This window comes from Lottia gigantea, assembly GCF_000327385.1.
Source record: "Lottia gigantea unplaced genomic scaffold LOTGIsca_24, whole genome shotgun sequence".
Taxonomy (NCBI): domain Eukaryota; kingdom Metazoa; phylum Mollusca; class Gastropoda; family Lottiidae; genus Lottia; species Lottia gigantea.
The window spans coordinates 1,645,937-1,669,899 of NW_008708707.1; the positions used below are offsets into that span (position 1 = coordinate 1,645,937).

At 35.8% G+C, this 23,963-nt stretch overlaps 4 protein-coding genes across 4 annotated transcripts; 2 read left to right on the forward strand and 2 right to left on the reverse strand.

The window, feature by feature from the left end:
• On the forward strand, positions 1–2,992 carry LOTGIDRAFT_214820 (hypothetical protein; the record flags this gene model as incomplete). The annotated part of the gene is made up of 4 exons (XM_009055326.1): positions 1–353; positions 390–1,143; positions 1,869–1,988; positions 2,016–2,992. The coding sequence occupies 3 exons, from the start codon at positions 1–3 to the stop codon at positions 1,869–1,871; spliced, it is 1,110 nt and encodes a 369-aa protein (XP_009053574.1). The 3' UTR covers positions 1,872–1,988; positions 2,016–2,992.
• Positions 2,993–6,173: 3,181 nt separating this feature from the next.
• Positions 6,174–6,587, reverse strand: LOTGIDRAFT_77170 (hypothetical protein; the record flags this gene model as incomplete). Its single annotated transcript, XM_009055237.1, has 1 exon — positions 6,174–6,587. A coding segment is annotated over one exon (414 nt), but the record flags the coding sequence as incomplete, so codon positions are not given.
• A 4,460-nt stretch (positions 6,588–11,047) lies between these two features.
• Positions 11,048–11,668, reverse strand: LOTGIDRAFT_160273 (hypothetical protein; the record flags this gene model as incomplete). Its single annotated transcript, XM_009055327.1, has 1 exon — positions 11,048–11,668. One exon carries the CDS (start codon positions 11,666–11,668, stop codon positions 11,048–11,050), a length of 621 nt encoding a protein of 206 aa, XP_009053575.1.
• A 3,832-nt stretch (positions 11,669–15,500) lies between these two features.
• LOTGIDRAFT_231928 (hypothetical protein) lies at positions 15,501–23,456 on the forward strand (the record flags this gene model as incomplete). The annotated part of the gene is made up of 11 exons (XM_009055328.1): positions 15,501–15,608; positions 16,423–16,453; positions 17,332–17,484; positions 18,132–18,250; positions 18,731–18,875; positions 19,636–19,820; positions 20,045–20,116; positions 20,297–20,798; positions 21,244–21,393; positions 21,951–22,004; positions 22,576–23,456. 11 exons carry the CDS (start codon positions 15,501–15,503, stop codon positions 23,454–23,456), a joined length of 2,400 nt encoding a protein of 799 aa, XP_009053576.1.
• Positions 23,457–23,963: the final 507 nt, after the last annotated feature.

Consider the following 23,963-nt stretch of genomic DNA (forward strand, 5'->3'; position numbering starts at 1 on the left):
ATGCGTATCTTAGATAACAGAGTTGTCTGTTATAATTTTCTAATCTTTGCAACTATCTTGATTATTTTCTACGTTCCGTCACTTCTGAATAAACCTGATTTCTTTTCTAATTTTACCGCACTTGACCACCGGCAAAACTTGAGTAGATATATCTATAAATACCCTAATACATATCGCCATTTAAAATCAGAATATAAAATTCTATTGTGGACTCCATATTTTGAAAGTGAGGATTGGAATTTAGACAATCTTTCGACGGTATTCTCCAGTTGTCCAGTTTCTAACTGTGTTTTATCATATGATAAATCGGAGTTGAAATCCTCGGACGTGTTGCTCTTCCATACTCGTGACTTGTATAGTATATATGAGTTCTTGACGTCATATATAAGTTATACAAGTTACTACCCTCTTCCAAAATATCGGACCAACGAACAGCTTTGGGTTTTGATGAATAACGAATCACCTGTCAATGAGTACTTGGATTACAGTAAATTTAACGACGTTTTTAATTGGACCGGAACTTATCATAAAAATAGTGAAATCCATACTCCATACGGCAATGTGGAAAAAACTTCCCAAACGAATGTCGCAACAGACGCAGCAGTGGATGAAAAAAGAACAGGTGTTGTGTGGATAGCCAGTAATTGTGGAGACCACACACGCAGACAATTGCTGGTACACGAACTTCAAAAGTATATCCACGTGGATAAATTCGGTTCATGTGGAGAAGGAAAGTTAAGTAGCAATTCTTATGAAAAAGTTTTATGTACATATAAGTTTTTTTTATCATTTGAAAATTCCGTTTGTGATGATTACATTACCGAAAAGTTTTTTCGGTTGTTAAGGGCTGGGATATTGCCTGTTGTGTACGGAGGTGGAAACTACAAAGAAATTGCCCCACCCCATTCTTACATAGATATTCGTGACTTTAACAATGCCCAGGAAGTAGCGGACTATCTGAGTTACCTGGAAAGAAATAATACAGCATATAATAAGTATTTTGAATGGAGGAAAGAGTATAAGGTAACAATGGCTGATAACTGGTGTAAATTATGCCAGGCGGTGAACGTTAAGAGAATACCCCATCAAGTTTATACCGATCTGGACGGATGGATTAATGCTGGTAGTTGTAAACAGTTTACAGTAAGTACTTTCGTGTTTTTTTTCTAGAAGATCCAGATTCAGAAGTGAAATATTTAGGGAGCTGTAGATCCTGCTTAATAAGGGTGGTTTTTTCGATTCCCATCTGCCGGTAGATCTTGATTGCACGGGATCTCTATCTCTTGTCCCATCTGAACGACAAAGGGTCTCTTTCTGATGGCGCGGGTAAACGAACGGTTTGATATTTGACGCCTATTGTTTGATCGTCTGCAAGACAGGGCGTCACCATCCAATCAGATTAATTTTACTTTCATTTGTGTGCCTGCAGCCTGTCGACTAAACTCATGACAAGACTGTAGTTGGCGACAAAAAAGACTGTTCGTGTGGCCGTACCATTAGCAAACCCTCTGACCTGTCATCACTGATAGGAAATTTGAAATTCGAAAGTAAATTCAGACTTAAACCGAATCTTCACAATGTTAAGCATTTACGGACCTCATACTTATACTAATTGGCTGTATTCGTATCGCCGCATACGGTGACACAAGAAAGGTGGCTATTGAATCAAGGTATTAGACGTATTTAGCTTGACAATGTGGAGATGTCTAATTCGGAAACTGCATACGTCTTAACAAAGAGTACCGGTAGTTGGAATGCGCATAAAACATTTTTATGTGTCTTCAAAAACGGACAATAACGTCACACCTCACAGCCCCACCCCTCCAATGAATTCTGCATCCTTGCATAATAGTTTGTTTGTATTTCAGTGAGGAGAGTCTTCCAGTGGTTGAGCCATATTGACGGTATCCGTAACATTTTCCAGGTAACATTTTAACAGACAAATACCCAAACGAGTCAACTGGGACTGTGAACAGCATTAAACATGGCTGGAAACGACATTGCTTTCAGATATACATATACCAGTCTTTTAACCCCCGAAGTGAATAAGAAACGGTATTTATTATCCAGGAGGACCATAAACTCAAAACATGGAACTAAATTCGAGTATTTACAGCTGTGAGACATTCCAATAAACTTACTGTAGAATGAACTTACATCTCAAGGGGGATAACTTGTACTCAATTTTTAACTGTGAATATTTGAGCAGATTCAATATAGCTAAATATGATCAAATCTGTAATTCTAAAATACACATATTTATTGTAATAATTTCGTGATGTCGACCATAATACTTTTGTATTATGAATATTTAGGAATCAAACCTCTGCCCCGAGGCTTGGGGATATAGAAGAATTGTCGTCATAAAATCATATATTAAAAGTACAGGTTACATCAATTCTGTAGGAAATATTCATAGTTAATTGTACTATGTAAAGAATTTCGTGATGTCGACACTGGAACTTTTGTATTGAGATTCTATTTTTTTAGAAGCTTGGGGGTAAATCAAACTCATCGTCATAAAATCCAATATTAAAAGTACAGGTTACATCAATTTAGTAGAAGACATTTTATACGTTCAATTTGTCCAGTTTAATCCCATAGTTCATTGTATAAAGTTCGTGATGTCGACCCTAAAACTTTTGTATTGGGACTATATTTTTAAGGACCAAACCTCTTCCTAGAAGTGTGGAAGTAAAGCAGAATTATTATCGCAATATCCCAATGTCCTGTATTAAAAGCACACGTTACACCAAATCTGCAGAGCATATTTTATATATTCAACTTGTCCCATAGGTAATGGTTATGTAAAGAATTTCGTGATGTCGACCATAGAACTTTTGTATTGAGATTTTATTTTCTAAGGACCAAACTTCTGTCTAGAAGCTTTGAAGTAAAGCAGAACTATTATCACAATATCCCATTAAAAGCACACGTTACACCATTTCTGCAGGCGATATCTTATTGTGTTTGACACGTTCCACTTGTCCAGATAAATCCCACGGTGCTGTTTTGAATTCTTCTTCATCAATTTTACCATTGTCTGTAATTAGAAAAGGTAAATTAGCTTGAAAGGGATTGTAAAGAGGTGTATCGGGGACACTGATAGCATCAATTTGTACCCTATCAATTTACAATCAGACATCTGTGGTTCTGCAATTGGTCTAAATGTTTGATGCCGTTAATAACCACTAAACTGAAGTGTCCTGCAATTAATTCTTGGAACTCCAAAACCATTTAAAATGTTTACGTAAACGTTAAAAAGTCCCTATGTTTTGGTTCATGTTAGAAAACTTAAGTTATGGATTAAAACAAATAAATGGCAAAATGTAGAGAAATATATATTGGCACAACAATCACTGGTTAAAGTTTTATGCAACGTTTCGACGTGTTTCACACATGACGCCTGAGGACGAAGAAACGTTGCATAAAACTTTTACCAGTGATTATTGTTCCATAAAGCTGTGCCTTTGAATTCTGCTTACAATTGCTAAGTGTCATTAAAGTCTTATTTTGAAGGTTTCAACTGCTCGCTATACTACAATGAGAACAATATATAGACACAGCTTTATGGAACAACAATCACTGGTTAAAGTTTTATGCAACGTTTCGACGTGTTTCCCCCGTCGTCCCCAGGCTAATGCCATTCAAAGACTTTACAGTGAGAACACTTCGTTATTTATTCTATCTTCAAGTTGATCCAGTCAATGGCTTTGACTATATCAGTACTAGTTCTTAATATAAAGGGAAATAACCATGAAATGAATCTAAAAAAAACGGACCAAAATAATTCAATCTTTATTGCCTCCACATTAAAGGAATACTACCCCTTAGAATGGACATAAAATTTGTACAAGTCTATATATTCATCAGTTGAACTTACCAGGTGTCATGACTAAAGAATAGAATCTTTATATAAGAAACTTAACAATTATAGAAACACGCTTCTAAGTATGTTTCGAAATTACTTATGTCTTCAAAGTCGAGAACTTTCAGAATTTTCAACCCGGTTTCCTCCTGTCAGTGATGCAGGTAAGAGGGCTGACATGGAAAAAGCGTCAAGTTGTTCCGATTGGACAATAAACCAAGGCCCCGTGTGCTACAGACTGCTTACATTAACGATCCCTCGACAGTAGGCTATATACCACAGTCCTAGCAAAATTGTCCTCATTGCACACTGCACGGCCTTGCCGGTCTTTATTAGCCCAATAAGGATCAGAGAAGTAGGGTGTAAAATTCAATTCTTTTTAAAGAGAAGTTAACAGAAAATAAAATCCTGCCTGACGGAAGTCTTCACAAAATGTAATTTTCCACCCAGGACATGTTAAAATCAACCTGTCAAGGGTCTTACTTTAAAAATTTTGCAGTTAAAAGAAAATAACCTTAGCTTACGGGAGTTATATGTTGTAACCGATAAAAGAAGAAATTGTTTATTTTTAAGTTGGTTTCAAGTCATTACATATTCATCCATCGTTACATCGTTACCTTGATTTTCAACAGGTTTATACTCATCTTCACAATGTCAAAATATTACGAACTGCGTCTTATACCTTGACATCATTTGACATCTTTCTTGTATAATAGAATCGATCTTATTGGACTGTATGCCTTTGAATACAGCCAATCAGAGTCTTCGACTGTAGAAAGACTAAACAATATGGCCGCGAGTGTAGTCGAGGGCTTTGGTTGCCTGTCTTCGATAGCGTACAATCCCATCCACCCTTTGAATTTATAAACTTCCGTGACACAAGAAAAGTGTCTATTGGAGTCAAGGTATTAGACAAGGTTGTAAATTGACATTGTGAAGATGATCCTAATTTTACATTCACAGATTTCTGTGATACACGAACAGTGTCTAATGAAGTCAAGGTATTAGACGAAGTTTGTAAGAACTCTTCATTTGAAGAACGAAGACAGTTTATGTTTCTTTACCTTAGTAATAGATAATTAACATAGTAGCCACAGCCAATCAAACCCTTGAATTTACAATTTCCGTGATAATGTCTAATGAAGTCAAGGTATTAGACGATATTTGTAAAATCTCGACATTGTGAAGATGGTTTTTACTATACGTAAACCTCTGTTAGAACAATTAACATAGTACTAGAAAGTGGGGTTAAATATCTTCACATGCAGTCTAAATACATTGATTGATTGGAACTAAAAATGTAGGGCATGGTTTTTTTAAGGCAAGGCGAGTTGGAAGCCGGCGCGCTAAAACGGGTTCAATCTCGGTGCAATTAAAATGTAACCCGGTTTCCCTAGTCACTGATGCAGTTTGGGAAGGTTTCATTCGATTACTAGTGTACCGATTATCAGGCCTGCAACTATATGTGGATTCTCCCTACCCCCAAAAAAAATTTGACAGCAGATAGCAACTGACACCACACCCTATGGCCCCTACGGATATATAACATGACTGCCTCCTACCCCGGGAAAAAGTCTGTTTAGTCCGTGGGTGACTTCGATTTGAGCTCAGGTTCCTCTTGAGCAGTACAGCCAAACTATTATTTTTTGGAGGAAGACTCCTGCAACGTAATATTTGACCCAGTCAGAAGCGCGGGTCTGGCCCTCATTGTAACCGTCTGGGGAGTTAAACCAGAGAAAACATGGCAAATCCTATATGTACGTGCACGATTGGTTAAAAGCGTTACCACATTGTTTTCGTTTTTCAGAGATATCTTTAGAATTGCAGTACATCTGAATTTTTGATGCACCGAAAATAATTAATTTTTTAATCAAGAAATTCAATCATCTGTTTCAAAAAGATTGATGATAGAAAGAAACTTAGCTTCAATTAACACCTTTTTATTTTGAGAAAAATGATTAAAAATAGTGATTAGTTGTAAAAACGGCCTGTTTAAGTCATCAGATTCCCAAGTTTTAACTATCTTTTTTCTATTTTATAAGATATATCATGTGATAGACACGACATGTATACAATTAGTTACTTATACCTTTCTAAAGTGAAGATGGGCGCCGCCGTAGCTCAATTATTGTTGGTAGGTCAACGGTGGACCGTGTGGTATTTTTTAACAGAAAATTATTCTTGATTTTTGATGACTAATTCTTGATATTAGATAAATAATTCTTGATTGTTGAAAAATAATTCTTGATTGTTGATAAATAATTCTTGATATTTGATAAATAATTCTTGATTGTTGATAAATAATTCTTGATTTTTGATAAATGATTCTTGATTTTGATAAATAATTCTTGATTTTTGATAAATAATTCTTGATTTTTGATAAATAATTCTTGATTTTTGATAAATAATTCTTGATATTTGATAAATGATTCTTGATTGTTGATAAATAATTCTTGATATTTGATAAATAATTCTTGATTGTTGATAAATAATTCTTGATTGTTGATAAATGATTCTTGATTGTTGATAAATAATTCTTGATATTTGATAAATAATTCTTGATTTTTGATAAATAATTCTTGATTGTTGATAAATAATTCTTGATATTTGATAAATGATTCTTGATTGTTGATAAATAATTCTTGATATTTGATAAATATTTCTTGATTGTTGATAAATAATTTTTGATTTTTGATAAATAAATTTTGATATTTGATAAATAAATTTTGATATTTGAATAGAAAAAAAATTCTCGGTATTGTTTCGTTTCGCAAATAAAAACCAACCTCACGCTGAGGTTAACAATCTTAGTATAAAAATATTATATCAATTTGATCAACTGGCTTCATGCCATTGTACAAACATACTTTTATCTTTATTAAATAGTTGTGTTGAAATAAAACACGATTTTAGCCTCACAAAACTGCCAAGTTGGTTCTGATTTCGCATTTTATCACTGTTTAAATGAAATGTTATTGATAACGATGCCTTTATCATTTAGAGACTAAAGTGCATACAAGAGTGTCGGCGCACGTTAAAGGGATTGTGAAGAGGGTTTTTTTAGCTTTCTATATATATCGGGGAAATTGATAGCATTAATTTGCGACATTTATTTCATGAGTTTTGGGTCTTGCGATTCCTAAAACAAAAGCTGCTAATAATATCGAAGAGCCTTTGCGAAAGTAAAGTTATAAAATGCTTAGTTTTAGCGGGAATTTGGAATGGTACAAATCAATCCATCTAAAGCTCCACCACGATAAGCGAACAGGAACCAAGTATAAAATTATTCGTCATGTGAAGTCGAAAGGGTTTTAGGTCTGAGATCGACCTTTGCAACTGGTAAAATCTAAGAGCGATTGGATTATCAACCACAGCTAGCAATTCGGGGAATCTACAGGAATCTGATTAATTGACTCATTTGATCGACACGTATGCACCATCGATCGTAGCACTGCCATGATACACCTGTCCACTTCCAAGAGAGTTTCAGTTCCCAGTTAACGGTGATAAATCATAGGATTTCCTTCAATTTGCATCAATCATTCATGAAAAAGTTAAAATTCTTCTAATCGCATTACAGGCACAATTTTGATCGACATTAGCTTACTTTTAACATTTTTACTTTTAATTTGAAACTGATTTATGGCTCATTAGTTTTTGTCTACATCGGTTCTGTGTGATACTGAAGTCTATATAGACCTTACATGATGTATAAGCCTTAATCTTTTAGATTTATTCAAAATTGAAATTTGATCGAACAAATAGGAACTGGTTGCTTTCATGTTTTTTTTTACATTTTTTTCATCAATCACACTTTAGTCTAAGAAACAGGAATTTTTTAGTTTAGCCAATCAATAATAATGTTCACAGGTCACCGTTGAAAATTGAGCCTTCAAATCCATTTTTGTCCAGAATTATCCGCGTTTGAATGTTAAAATGACGACTCGTCAAGATAAGATATTCGTGATATATAGAAAAGACAAAAGTGAGTAAAATTCCTAGTTTAAAGTATTTTTAAAAGAATTATGCGATTTTCGTACATTTCTAGTTCTTCTGAAGACTATTTTCATATATTCAAGACTCCAGTCAACCCTCCATAATTGCGCACCTGTCTTTTTAATTTACCAAATCTTCAATAATGTCCAGGGCTTCACAAGAGCTTTGCTTAATTGTAAACCGAGGCTTAACTAGAAAATGTCTGAGGGTGAGGCCAAAAATAAAAGGTGTGTCTCTGAGGCGAGGCCCGAAGGGTCCATGCTCCTTTGAGACTGGGGGGATGAGGGCAGAGACCCCCAGACGCCAATGGATTTCAGCTGGCCTGATTTTTGATCATTTAGAGTGCTTAATTTTCTCTTCAAAATAAGACTCATCACAGTCCCAAGAGGAGGACCATAACCCAATGGACCACTCTGACAACTCTGCCGAGTAGACCGTAATTTAACAAGAAAAAATATTTTTTGTTTTCAAGTTGCCTTTTGACAGAATAAAATTAAGTTTTCGAGTTTTTTTCTCTAATATATATCTATATTTTCGACCTTCAGGCTATTTATACTCTTATTTACAAGTTGTTCAAAAAACTCAGTCAGACAGATGATTCAATTTGAAAAGGATTTGATATAACCTAACACATGTTGTTATCTATTAAGTATAAGTGGATACTGCAAAATCGGGGTGTTAAAGGGATATCGACGCCAAAATATGTGTTTTAACTTCCATGATGCAAATCTAATTGGGGCCTAGAGCGACTATATTTAGACATTTATATTTAGACATCTATATTGAGACAAATTAAGACAGCATTATATTTAGAAGACAAATTAAGACAACAATATCCAGATAATAATATCCAGACAACTATATTTGAGCAACTATATTTTGACAATTATATTTAGACATATATATCTAGACAACAAATTTAGACAACAATAATTAGACAACTATATCTAGACAGCTAGTTATGGCAACAGTTTCTGTGACAGTGTAACAAATAGACAACTATATTTAGGCAACTATATTTTGACAACTATATTTGAGAAACTATATTTTGACAACTAAATTTTGACAACTATATTTGAGAAACTATATTTTGACAACTATATTTAGGCAACTATATTTTGACAACTATATTTGAGAAACTATATTTTGACAACTATATTTGAGAAACTATATTTTGACAACTATATTTTGACAACTATATTTGAGGAACTATATTTTGACAACTATATTTAGGCAAATATATTTTGACAACTATATTTGAGAAACTATATTTTGACAACTATAATTGAGAAACTATATTTTGACAACTATATTTAGGCAACTATATTTTGACAACTATATTTTGACAAACTATATTTTGACAACTATATTTGAGAAACTATATTTTGACAACTATATTTAGGCAACTATATTTTGACAACTATATTTGAGAAACTATATTTTGACAACTATGTTTGAGAAACTATATTTTGACAACTATATTTGAGAAACTATATTTTGACAACTATATTTAGGCAACTATATTTTGACAACTATATTTGAGAAACTATATTTTGACAACTATATTTTGACAACTATATTTGAGAAACTATATTTTGACAACTATATTTAGGCAACTATATTTTGACAACTATATTTGAGAAACTATATTTTGACAACTATATTTGAGAAACTATATTTTGACAACTATATTTTGACAACTATATTTGAGAAACTATATTTTGACAACTATATTTAGGCAACTATATTTTGACAACTATATTTAGGCAACTATATTTTGACAACTATATTTATACATTTTTTACAACAATATTTAGACAGTTAGTTCGAATATTTAAACAACAATTATTTTGAAAGTTTCTATCAAGTTCTAGCGGAAAGTAATATTTTGACGAATGTATCCCTATAGATGTTACCTTCTTGAAAGAATTCATTAAATTTATGAGTTGAATACACGACGGAAATTGCATTCAACTGTCATTGTCGCTTGTGAGGTTAATACATAATGTACAATACAATTCAGTCTCACCCATACACTGTGTGTTTTGGGTTTTTTTGCAAGTTATATCTTTATTTACACAATACGTAAGCTTATGTACTGAAACGACTACAAATAAGATTTCAAAAGAGGTGAGCTCCTATACAATGATCACTGGGCTGATACCCTTCGGTATATAGCAACAGGCAGATAGATTTGCCATTGGTCAAAAAAGTCATTATTCTAGTCTAATTAAAAGTAAACCAAACTTTTATCCGTTTTTTTATTGACTTTTATTTTTAATATAACCACTTCAGTTAGGGTCTAACGACAGCCAAATTTATCTTTTGACCTAGCCTGATATTCGCAGCGTCACCAAATGCTAGCGCTTGAGAGAGTAGAAATATGATAGGTTAAAGCATCCAGTTAGATCAAAAGGTTAATTTGACGAGCGTTCAAGAGTGCTGTCGTTAGACCCTAACTTTAATTAGACTGTGTGATTGAGATTGAAAACTCAGTGCTGATTTTTGGAGTCTACATATATTATTTTTTTATTTAATAAATTTATGATTACCCGTCAAAAGACCAGAAACGTACTTTAAAACCTTTCAGTTAAAGTATTCTCGCACTTTTAATCGACGGCAATGGGAAGAAATAGTGTTAATTACTTTGAACATCAAACGCCAGTGATGAACCGACTGAGAGGCAATTAATTAAAAAAGATCTATCTCTCTTACTTCAGATAATATTGATGAGTATATCGGCACTATTGGTCCAGTTACCTAGATCGCGAGATTTGCTGAGCGAATTCATTCCTTAAGGTGCGGGTACACGAGCGGTCTTGGTCGCAGCTTTTTGTGGCCGACTAGAGTCTTGTCTTGGGTTTTACCGACGGCTGCGGGCACACAGAGAGACAAAAATCTCTAGTCGGTCGTTCCCCATCATGTCGACAATCTCATACGGAGCATGCAACTGGTTTTTAATAACCCTAAAGAGGACTTTAAACACAGACGAAAAGTATATTTTTAGGCAATACTTACTGTCGGTGTCGGAATCGGAGAAGGCATATTTTGCGTTAACTACTGCTCCGGTTACGTCTATCAGTTCACGTAAGGAAATATAGCCATCACCGTTGTGATCATATTCTTGAAACTTTTGAGGCATTCGAATTGGTTCGAAAAAATCCATATCTCTTTCTTCTTTGTTTAATCGCAAACGATCCCGTCGACTTTTGCCCCGATAAGTTTTGCGTCGTACCACAGACGAATCATCGTAAGATAGTGGATCGCTTCTGAGTAAATTTGCGATAATTCAGAGTCACTATCACTCCATTTCATTGTTTGTCCGTTATTGTCACTTCGTTGGTTTCTGTCACTACCACCATCAGATCGACCGTTGTGACTAAATGGTATGATCTCATCCTCACTATCACGATTGTCACTTGCGGTCCGACTACTTTCACCAAACGTTATGGTCGTACCGTCACTACCATCGTTGTCAATTTCAGATGGGCCATTCTCACTAAACGTTATGGCTGTAGCATCACTACCACGTTTGTCAATATATTCCATGACCCTAGAATCACTAGCTTCATTGTCACTTTCAGAGAGGCCATTCTCACTAAACGTTATGATCTTGGCGTCACTGCCACGATTGTCACTAGTGATGTGACCGCTGTCACTTATTATTGATGATTTTGGATTCTTTTCATTATCATTAGCTACGCTCTCTGGGTTGATGTTGATTTTAATTTCGTCCGATTCCGCAAAACAATCCGAACCAATTAATATTCCGAGAACAAGCACAACCTTTATTGATAGCCACATTTTAAGTTAGGTCTAATTCTTTGATACTCTTTTCAACATCACGTGAAATCTTTAACAAAACGAAATGTTTACACCTGAACGCCCCCGATTTCAATGTTTCAAGATATATAAATAAACATAAAATCAGTGACTGGATAAGCGAGAAGCAAGTTATGTTTTACAGGAGCGTTAGATAAGAAATAAAGAATTTTATCCTAAGTACCTGCTGATAGATGGAAACTATTGTGCAAGAGTGTAAGCCTGAGTATGTATTCGCGTTAAATCTTGATACGTAAATTTGTTTCCCAGTAATTGAGTGTATATACCAGTGGTCCACTGGCCCCAACCCCTGAGGGGCCCCACCCCCAGAAAAAAAGGAGGGAGAACATATGTTCCAGCGGAACTCATCTAGTTGAGCCACTTGTAATGCGTTTGTTTCCATTATCATTGAGTACTCGACCTACTTTAAAAAAACAGACTTCTCTTTTAAAGATGGGTTCCCTTATTTCCATTTGTGAAATACTTATAATAATGAATAGAAAGTAGAGGTGTTCTAATGACTTGGAAAAATACCAGTTGTCTCACATGTCCATAATTAATTCATAATTAGCTAAATTAGAACAGAAATACCATCAGAATTCCAATGAGTGACCGATCAAGAAAGGTCAAAAAGTCTTTTTTTGTTTATCCAGACTGTAGATACATGTACATTAATGACTGGTTAAAACTCTTAATTATATGCAATTATAACAAAATGAAATGATTAAGAATTAAAAAGGAACACCAATTAATCAAATATTTTGCTCAATTTGACACTAAAAAATAAGAAAACCCAGCTTTAAGAATTTGAGTACAGTATAGGTAGGTGTCCTGGTATATTTAATACATTCAAAGTCACGTAAACATAAATAAAATAAATAGTGAAAAATAAACAGGAAGTCGTTATTTAATCATGTTTATTTCATCAGTCCAATTCATTTATATTTTTCTAGGCTGAGGCGGTACCTTCAGATATTACAACCAGCCGGTCTATTGCTTTCTCATGCAACCGGTTAGAAATAAAATGAATGGAGTTTTACGTCCTACTTTTCTGCACCATGTGGACTAATGAAGACGGGCAACGCCATGCAGGGTGCAATGAGGGAAATTTTGCCAGAAACAATTCGATTTTCAACTGTCGATGGATCTTTAACGTGCACAGCCTTTAGGACCTCGGTTTATTGTCCCATCAGAACGACTAGACGCTTTTTCCATGTCAGCCCCTCTTACCTACATCACTTACCGGGTTGAAAAATGTCGGGATTGAACTCTGGACTCCCAGGTTAGCGAGCAAGCGTCTAACTCACTGAGCCACATTGGCTCCTTACAACTGATTAGAGGCAGGCCCGTATTCAGACTTGATTGTTTGGAGGGACAAGTAATATATCTGGTGGGGGAATGATGTATGGTGGTTAGGTGTCAGAATTTTGACAGGGGGGAAATCCATTTTTTCAGGGACTGTAGCTTCGGGCCAACATGGTAAAACTGTCAGTAGTCGCCGAAACAAAATGACTCTACGCTAACGTGCATGATTCTTGTCGTAACCATGTCGAAACCATACGATTTCTTTTGGCAAGATCGATGCGAGAGCTACGATCGTATATTTCTTTTACACTTGTAGTAAGCTTAAATTTTGACATCTTGGCTCTGCATACTGTGAATAACATGTCCAAACGAAAGTAGTCAATACAATTGTAATAAATCGGACACTGCTGTTGCAATATCCGTCAGTAATTATGCAAGGCGTAAAACAGGACGTCCTAGGGCCAGGGTACAATACGTGGGCATCGGATGTTTGTCGTATAGAACCAGAATCACGAGATACTCCATGTGATAGGTTTAGAATTACAATGGTATTATTTTGGGGTAATTTTTCAAAATATTGTGAAATAGAATAAGTTGTCCAAGGTTCAATTACGGATAATTCACAGGATTATCAAATTATTGCTCAAGGTTGTCGAAAGAAATTACTAAATTTAGAAATAGATCAGAAACACGGTGACATGCATAGGCGTAGTGATTGTGAAATCAGATGAAATAGAGTTCAACGTCCAAGGGTCAACTGTTGGGGGATCTTTAATGTACACATATCTGTAGAAAGAACCAAAGAACTTCGCTTGATAGTCCCATCCAAGCGACAATGTGCTATTCCAAAGTCAGACTTTGACCTGGATCATTGACGTAAAGAAGCAAGTTAAAAGAAAATCTGAAAATATCTTCACGCTCGATACTAAATGATCCAACGACCACAAATTGTTTGATCCTGCACCAATACCATTGCTCGGTTTTCGATCAAATTAAAGAAATTTAGGATACCCCTGCTCACCAATGTTCCACGGCTAGGTCTCAGTAGTATTAAGGCATTGCCCGATGGGAAATCTTCATACAAACAACAACTTCGTCGTCGCCCCATTTTCCTAAAATGGCACAGTAACGCCACCCAGAGAGATACATCCCCGGAAGCAGCGTACTGTCTTACCTGTACCCAGACGACTACAATGTACAATAAAATTACACCAATTATATAAGTCATGACGTAAAAGCGTATATATGACTGAAACAGACAGCAGACGAAATTGGGACATTTTGACGACGTTAAAAGGCACATTATGACGACAAATCATTCAAAAGCATTCTAACCCCGTGAGCTATAACACCCCCAAAATACGAGCATAATAATTATTTCTCAACTGGAACCTTATTCTTCAAAACATAAATAATCAAGATTTTAAACAAATACAGTAATCTGATTGGATAATAAAACCAAATTTAAAATCAGTTTTAGTAATTGACCAATCAGGTGATTGCAACACGACAATCACCTTAAATTAAGTTTTCGAGAATGAGGCCCGGAAGCGATTCTCTTCGGTTCAGAAGTCGGGTCTATTGTCTCATGTCAACGGAAAAAAAAACCGAGTTCAAGAGTTCAAACTTGGAATTAAATGGGCCAGCTGTTGAGCAGTGTACTATGAACAAATGAATTGGTTCAACGGGAAGTGATAGTACGTTAAACCCTCTTCTTTCAAATTGATCATTTTACTTCCTAGCCCAAATCTGACCCTTGACATGAATGAGATATGAGTAACTTCCGGTATACATATTTCAAGGGTGGTCTATAAAAACCTCACTAGTTTTCTTTGTATACGTTTGATCTTTGTAAACTTGATCTAGTTAAACTGTTGGTGAACATAAAAATTTGATTTTTGCCAAAGTGTGCGGTGCAATGCACACAAACGTGAAATCTTGTTAATAGCTCGTCTGAAGTTGTTAAAGAAAACTCTTCATTTCATGGGAAAAGTACTATCAGAAAATTATTTTTAAGACAACAACTGGTATATTATATGGACTACAATTGGTATATTATGTGGACCACAATTGGTATATTATGTGGACCACAATTGGTATATTATATGGACTACAATTGGTATATTATGTGGATCACAATTGGTATATTATGTGGACCACAATTGGTATATTATATGGACTACAATTGGTATATTATGTGGACCACAATTGGTATATTACATGGACTACAATTGGTATATTATGTGGACCACAATTGGTATATTATGTGGACCACAACTGGTATATTTATATGGATCACAACTGGTATATTATGTGGACCACAACTGGTATATTTATATGGATCACAACTGGTATATTACATAGACCACAATTGGTATATTATGTGGACCACAATTGGTATATTTTTACGAGCCACCCTGCATATCGAAATGCATATAAATATAAATTATAACAAAAGGATGTTTAAATTGGCGTAAATTGGGGAATGACTGAATGACATAAGTTCAATATGACCAATGTTTTGTTTATATATATGTTGTGTTTGTCATGGCGAGAAGCTACTGGCGTGTTTTCCTCCCGTCCGTGCAATCTGGAAGTTTCAAATTTACACAAGGAGGTAAGAGGTTAAACAGTGGCGGATTTTACACTTGTTGGACCTTAGGCAAACGAACGGTAGAGGGCCTAATTTCTCATTTTAGGGAGAGGGCATGGTGTGATTACAATTTTATAGCAGGAAGTTTGCGATCTTTTTTTCAGGAACAGATCAATCAGCTCATCGGCATCAATCGTATACACGATATCGGCATTCATCACCAGTAGGCTCAAATAATTTAGTCGATTCTCACACATCACGCTCCTAGTAGGACAATTTTCGAAGGTCCTGCGGAAATTTATTAACTGTTTGATAATTTTTACTGTTATGAAATTTGTCATGGGCCGAAAGGCAGCTACCTAGTTTGCCTATAGGTAATCCGCCACTAAGTACCTTTATTTCCAAAACATGTTTTGATAGTTGAATACCCTTTAGATCGGTTTGTGGTTCATAATAAAGAACAATGTAAAGTCGATGACATGTCGAAAAGCTCATTGTCCGGAACTCAAATGAAAACTGAAATGAAATGAATGGAGTTTTACGTCCTAGTTTTCTGCAACATGTGGGCTAAAGAAAACAGGCAAATGCATCGTTGAGATGATAAATGGATTGTAATTTTTTTAAAGAAGTTTGTGAAAGTATATATATGTATTGGTGACCCAATAAGAACGATTTTCGCCATTTTAATTTTCATTATTCATTTTATATTTGCCCCGATTTTAACAATTTGCTTTTGTGGGTGTTGTCTTTCGATTCGTTCGTCTATTTTTCTTTTCCTTTAAAGTACCATGGACTTTTCAAAAGATGATGACATATTTATAACTATTTTGTATTTCAGAGGAAATTGGAATGTTTAGAATATAGCGAAGGTGAGTACGATTCCGATTACAAGAATATGGGACGGAATGGCTCAGTGAGATAGACTTTTGCTTGCAGACTTGCAGACAGTCAATCTCTGTTTTGATACTAGTCAGAGGGGCTGGCATAAAAAAGCGTTCTGTCGTTCGCATGGGATAATAAACAGAGGCCTTATTTTAAAAAGTTCATTACGCACTTGTGCATTGACGTTGTCCGTATCCATTAGCTTAATCAAGCACTGAGAATTTGGATTTCAGGAAGACAGACGTTGATAGTATTCCCAGACTTTCATGCCTGTGCTCATCTTCACAATGTCAAGACGGAGTTTAAAATGGGCCGGGTAGGTCCCAATACTTCATTAAGAAACAGATTGCTCACCGGTGGCTTTGATAGGATGCAGAACAGATGAAGAGGCACAGATAATTGTCGATAGTGATAAGAATGCGAAGTTATTCAGTTCTATAGACGAGATAGTTTGCTTGGGCCCAATTGTATTTTTTCAACATGTATAGAGTTAATTTCTAATCTTTGGCAATTATTTTCATAATTAATCTGTAACAAGTTGCGAAACAGATGAAGAGGCAGATAAAGTTCCTAATAGTAATGAAATATGCGTAATTATTCCGTTCTAGGGAAGAGGTGGTTTGACAACGGTTTGTGAATGGGCCCAAAATTTCTTTCGGGTGCAGATAGAGCGAACCTATGGCCTTGATTTCCATAATTAATCCGTAACCGGTTACGGAACAGATGAAGAGGCACACAATGTTTCTAATAGTTATGAAATATGCGTAGATATTTCTTTCTAGGGAAGAGATGGTTTGACAGCTTTTTGTGAATGATGAAGCGAACATCTTACCCGTGGCATTGATTTTCATTTTTTTTGTCACAGGATGCAGACCAGATGATCAAATACAGGTAGTTCCTGATAATTTTCAAATGTCTGTTGAAAAACCGGCAACAATATTTGCCACGTCTTACTTGAAGGAAGGGCCGGATGAATGGTATGCGAATCTCAACATAACATGGACGCCACCAAAATCAGGTTGGAATTATTTCCCTTTTCCGTTAGCAGAAGTGTTGTTAAGCAACGATCATATACACTTATATACATGTGTCATATCACACAGAACAAAATACATGACAAAACAAAGTTTCATCAACACGTGGTATGCCAAACGGCAGAAATGTTGTTAAAGAAATACTACGTCTTAGAATGAACATAATATTTAAGAATTTTAAACTTGGCCAATAAGAGTACATATTCATCAGTAGATATACTAGGTGTCATAAATAACATAACAGGATCCTTATTTAATCCAATAAATCCAAAAAACATAGTAATTATCCATAAATATGCAATTAACTATTGATAAACGCTTAATATCAAGATTAAGCGTTTTTTTTTATAAGTACATATCACATAGAACAAATACATGACAAAACAAAGGTTTCAACAGCACGTGGTCAAACGGTCTACCATGAAAGTCCTGCTTGGGTTCTGCAAGAAGCAGCTTTACGGAAACTGCCGAGACTTACCGAATGATGGAATGCACGCAGTTTATTTAATTAATTAGTCTTAGATAGTTAGAAACAATTCCCGATTTAACTACATAAAATGTGGACTGGACTTGACCTTGAATATCCCAACTTTTTTCGTCTTGAATTATCATGCCATAATGAATCTTTCAGCAACAGCACTGCGGAATTTAAAGGGTTTTCTGCTGCGAATTTCATCACCCGAACTCAAACCATCTATTGATTGTCGACTATTTATGATGGAGGATGGTCTGATGCCGAACGATAAGGGGGTATATATATTTTAAGGATCGAGCTTTTTTCCCTGAGGGTTGATAGAAAACCCCAAAGTAGACAATATGACAAATTCTATGGGATTCGCCGTTTGTCAATTTTGTCAAGAAACGAGAATTACGTGACACGCTTTGATGGTTAAAAATCACTTTCTTAGAAGTGTGGTAGAAAAGTGTTAAGATTATAACGGAGTTGTAAATATCAGCAAAATGAGGAAACAAAATTCTAAACCAATTCTAATGAAACTGACTGAATCAGGGCCTTGTGAGCTATAGAAAAGCCTGTCATCATTAGCCCGAACTGGAGCAGAGAAGTAAGGTGTAAAACTCCATTTCATTTCATTTATATTTAATTACTTCCTCATGTGAAAAGTCCATTAGCTGCTACCATTATTTCGTCAAAATGTTGTAACGTTTTGCGATTCGGATCGTTTCTACTTGATTTCTGTATACACCAAAAACTAAATCTCTGTATTGCAGGCTTTATTTCAGTATACCGTGGACAAGGTCAAGGATTTCACCACATACTTTATCGTTATTTGGAGTTTACCACGATCTGGAGAAAATTTTGAAATGGCTCAAACCATACAAGTGGCAACACCTAGTATGAGTGACTACCATGACTGTAGGTATCTACTTGTATTTTGTATATTTCAGCCTATTTGGACAATGTCACCGTACAACGGACTTCGTCTTATACCTTGACTTCAATGTGCAATTTTCTTGTATCACGGAAGTCTGAATTTCGATTGGATTGTACTCTTCTGCGTTGTGAACTTTGTTTTGATTTGCAGAAGTAAATGGACTTTATTTTTGTTTCGTAAAAATATATAAGAACAGGTGTCAAGGTATAAGACCTAGAATCTCGATTTGTATTTTCAAGTTCTTGGCGCATCTCGATCTCTTGACTTAAAAGCTCGACAATATTAGTTACCTCTGGGAAGTGGGTATACATCTATGAAATTCTGAATGGACGCATGCGCGTTTTTTCAGATAAATATATATATATATATCATTTGTCTAATAATTATATCGCCTTCGTCTATTATATAATCCAGACTGGCGGCCAAGCAGACGTATTTTCTATAATTGTTGGGTGTAACCAATGCAGCAAAAAATAAACAACTTGAAAGGCATTGATCTTCCAAACCGCCAATCAACATGTTTCTTCTTACGACTTTTTTTGTGCATATGAACACATACAAACAACCCGTTTGTTTTTGGACTCAAGGTCACGTGATCTCGAAACAATCTTAGCGTCAGGATGTCCTAGTTTCTTATCTTCTAACATTGATTCTAGGACATCCTAGCGCTAAGATAGTTCCGAGAATACATGTCAAGGTTGGACATAAGTTGACGAATAATATGGTGGTATTGTGTTTCAGATGATCACGACCCTCGTTCGTCTGCGGTCTGGACAACGTATATAATATTCCGAGTGGTAAATAACGATGAAGTCCAGGTCACTTTTAATTTCGGTGAATTCAAAATGGAAAAGTTCATCGTTGATTTGATAGAGGAGGACTTAGTGGACAAAGACATGTTTACCTGTTCTAAAACAGTTTTGAAGGTACTAGAACCTATCGAATCATTGCTGAATAAGGCCAACGGCTTCAACTGAAGTGAGTGGTTCTTAACCGAAATTTCATGGTCGATTTTAATATGCCTCAAAGTACAAAAAATGGAGTTTCCTAGCTTCAAATTTGAACCTGGTTTCTAGATAATACAGGTCGAAGAGGCTGGCTTAGAAAGAGTGAAATTGACAAAAAATTGATCTATTTTTGCCATTTTCAGAGTCAATCCAAAGATCCTACCCATGGTAAAGTAAGTTTCAAAGACGTCGAAGCTGGAACTTATCTGATACAGGTTTGTAAAACTCATAGATTAATACATTCGATAAGGACGTTATGATCTATCATTGCCGTTATCATGGCAACATCAATTTCATTGTACACTGCATGGTAAGGGTTTTTTCAAAACTCAATTACATTTAATTTTTAAATATTATTAGGACGTAAAATGTCCATTTTCAATTTCAACTTTAAGGTAACGCCTCAAGATCCATTTAGGAATGAACGTCAGCTATGTTTATGTTTTATGATGGAAGGTGAAAGCCGGGAGTGCGAAATATGTACTACATCTCAAACAGCACTTTTCAACGTACCCGGTAAGCAGGTGAAAACAACAGCCGCTTCTCAAAATACTTTCAACGTACCTGGTAAACAGGTGAAAACAACAGCCGCTTCTCAAAATACTTTCAACGTACCTGGTAAACAGGTGAAAACAACAGCCGCTTCTCAAAATACTTTCAACTTACCTGGTAAACAGATGAAAACAACAGCCGCTTCTCAAAATACTTTCAACTTACCTGGTAAACAGATGAAAACAACAGCCGCTTCTCAAAATACTTTCAACGTACCTGGTAAACAGGTGAAAACAACAGCCGCTTCTCAAAATACTTTCAACTTACCTGGTAAACAGATGAAAACAACGGGTGCTTCGTTGGAAGATGACAAACTAATGTCCTTGAATACAACGACAACTCCAGGTATTGATATCTTCAAAATGTCAAGCTATTACAAACTAGGTCTAATACCTTGACATCATTAAGCACTTTTCGTATATTACGGAAGTATGTAAATGCAGCGATTTGATTGGGTTCTATGCTAGTGAATATAGCCAATCAGAACCCCCCAATTATATGAGCAGCAGTCTTCACGTGGAGGGATCTGCTTGACTGCTATATAGTGTATAATCCAATCAAACCACAGAATTCAAAAACTTTTGTGGTACAAGAAAAATGAATAATGCAGTCAAAGTATAAGACAAAGTTCGTTATAGCACATTCTGTAGATCTCTCCTTAGTGATTAATAACATTTTTTCTACTATGGTCTTAGGTTCACCATGTTTCGCAAGCACAAAGCCTCCCGTCCTCAGGAACAGATGCTTATGAAATGCCACTTCTTTACACCGATAACCTCACATGTTATAGGACCCGATGAAGAGATGGAGTCAGAGATAATAGCACCAAAAGGTACAGGAAAGAATAGCGAGGAAATGGTGGTCATTGTTTTGGTATTTTTTGTGTGTGTTATTGTGTTTGGCAGCATATCAATACTATTATGGAAAGCACACATGCAGAGTAAGTCACTTTCGCTTAATTAACTTTCCAAATGGCGTCTGAATATTTGCATTACTAGCTGTTATTCCAGGCGCAGTTGGCCATTGAGCGAAGGACCGTATATCAGCATATTTTGCCATTAGTAAGGTCATCATACACTTTATTTTAGTGGTATAGCAGGAACCGCATACGTCTGATTGAAAATACGATTGGTGCAAATTGATGCTATCAGTGTCAGCGATACACATAAATAATGACGAAAACCTCTTTACAATCTCTTTAAGGGAAATTTAATGCTTCACTACATACTTGCATATAGATAAGGTGCATTTTAATCAAACGGGAAACCCGTCATATCTCTTTATTCTAAATATAAAATTTACGTTCAGGATGCTCGCCTCACCTCAAATGACGTCAAGTGTGGGATTCACGCTAGACCTACACAATTTGAAAGTCGACATCCGTATTCTATTTCCCTTTATACACTTGTATTCAAATGGTAAAGTTTATATTCATTCACAATCATGGTGTAGTTTTACTTGTACAGTGGTAGAATTTGAATGGATATTGTATTTTAGGTGCTAATCGAACTACAGCAAATCCCGTGATTGAAATGGGCACCATGTCCCAAGGTAGGTAACCGATTTCTTTTTGATTTTTCAAAAAATTGAAGGGGTGTAGTTCTCTAAAAGTGTCTCTCACTGTCTCAAAGGGGTTGTGAAGGGTTTTCGTTTAACGGATACTATTTGCACTAGTCCAATTTTCTTCTTTAAATATCTCAGGGTCTTTGCAGTAGCTACCTCATAAAACTCTTGCAAGGCATCTGACTGAAAATTGGAATGGTGCAAGTCAGTGTATCAGTGTCTCAAATACATATAACATGTATAGCAAAACCCCTGTAAGATATAATTCAATTCAAGCTAAAATCCGGCGTAATATTTCTGTGAAAATTATGTTGAGGCCAATTCACAATCCTTGATTATACACAAATACCAATACGCAAATCCGGCTGTGGGTTGGTTACAACAAAAATTTATTGAATTTGATACAATGACTTATTATAGGTTACTTACAAGGAAGAATTGAACTAGTTCTATACCACAAATTGATTAAATTTGGATGACACAGACGAAACTAAAATCCAAATGTAGTTTGACTTCCAGATGTGCACTATGACAGATCACGCACATTTTCTATTTTTAGATCCAGCAGATACCCGGAAATCAATCTTGGTGTTAAATGCAGATGATCATTGCCATCATCTCGAGGTCATCAAAGAGCTACTGAACATCCTTGATCAATACTGTGGACTTAGTGTGATTTACCCCCCGAGGCATATCAATCAGATATGCCGAGTAAACTGGAAGAAATGGATAGTACAGTGCTTGGATAGTGTGGACTTCGTGTTACTTGTCACATCGGAAGCAGCTGCAAAGCTGATACAGGCGTCTTTGAGACGGGATACATATAACATTCAACAGCTCACAGAAACTGGTCACCTCTATGTGCCGATGTTGAGACAAGTACTTAAAGCGTCTTCTAAGGAACTTACACTGGATAAGTATATAACGGTTTCATTTAGTTACACCCCGAGGGAGTATACCACTATTACTGGTTTACCGACACCGCATCATTTCACATTAGTTGACGGATTACGAGACTTCTTGTGCTTTATGAAAAACTTGAGTGGTTCCTCAGTAGCCGCAACAGCGTCTGATGAGAACAACTTTACTAATTTACAATACTCTGTGCTTCGAGCAGCTCGATATGAATCTTGCCATGTGCATTGGTTTTCGGAAAGATTTGGTTATCCATACCAACAGAGTTACAACAGACTAGATTCGGGCTACCATTCCTTAGCTCCTCTAAGGATTAACAATATCTCGGAAAGTTCCTCTCCGGAGAACCAGCTAGAAAAGGAAGATGAAACGGACGAGCTTGGTTTCTATCCACCAGAAGAGGAACTCGAACGTGTGGTCTTTTACAACATTCCTCCCGATGACTCCAATGTAGACTGCATGAGCTTGTCTGTCAGCATTCAACTCCGTCAGATCAATGACAATTATGAAAATTCTGCATATTAGATTATCAAACTTGAAATATAACTCCGATTTGACGAGATCTGCGTCATTAAAGACAAACCGGTTGGTAAATTTTAAGTTTGAAAAGCGTTACGAGTAACCACTGCATAGGGTACAGTGAGATGTTTTAGAGAAATTATTTTGCTTCCGAATCTCGAGAATTTAAAAGGATTTTATGTGTATCGGGGACACTGGTGACGTCACTAAAGGGCCTTGTTTGATCCATGTAGCGATAAGTGACATCATCAGACGCTTAGCTTTAATGGAATTGCAGGAATCACAGATGTCTGATTGAAAATTGGGATGTTGTAAATTGATGCTATCAGTGTCCCATAATACACATACACAGATACACATAAAATTTTAAAACACCTCTTTACAAGCCTCTAAAGACATATTGTAATGGCAGTGACATTTCTATGAGTGGTCAATCGAGAGAGGGAGTAAGGTATGCAGAATGTCTGCCTCAGTCCTCGTAGAAACGTCACTGTAAACAAAGGGTAGATTTTG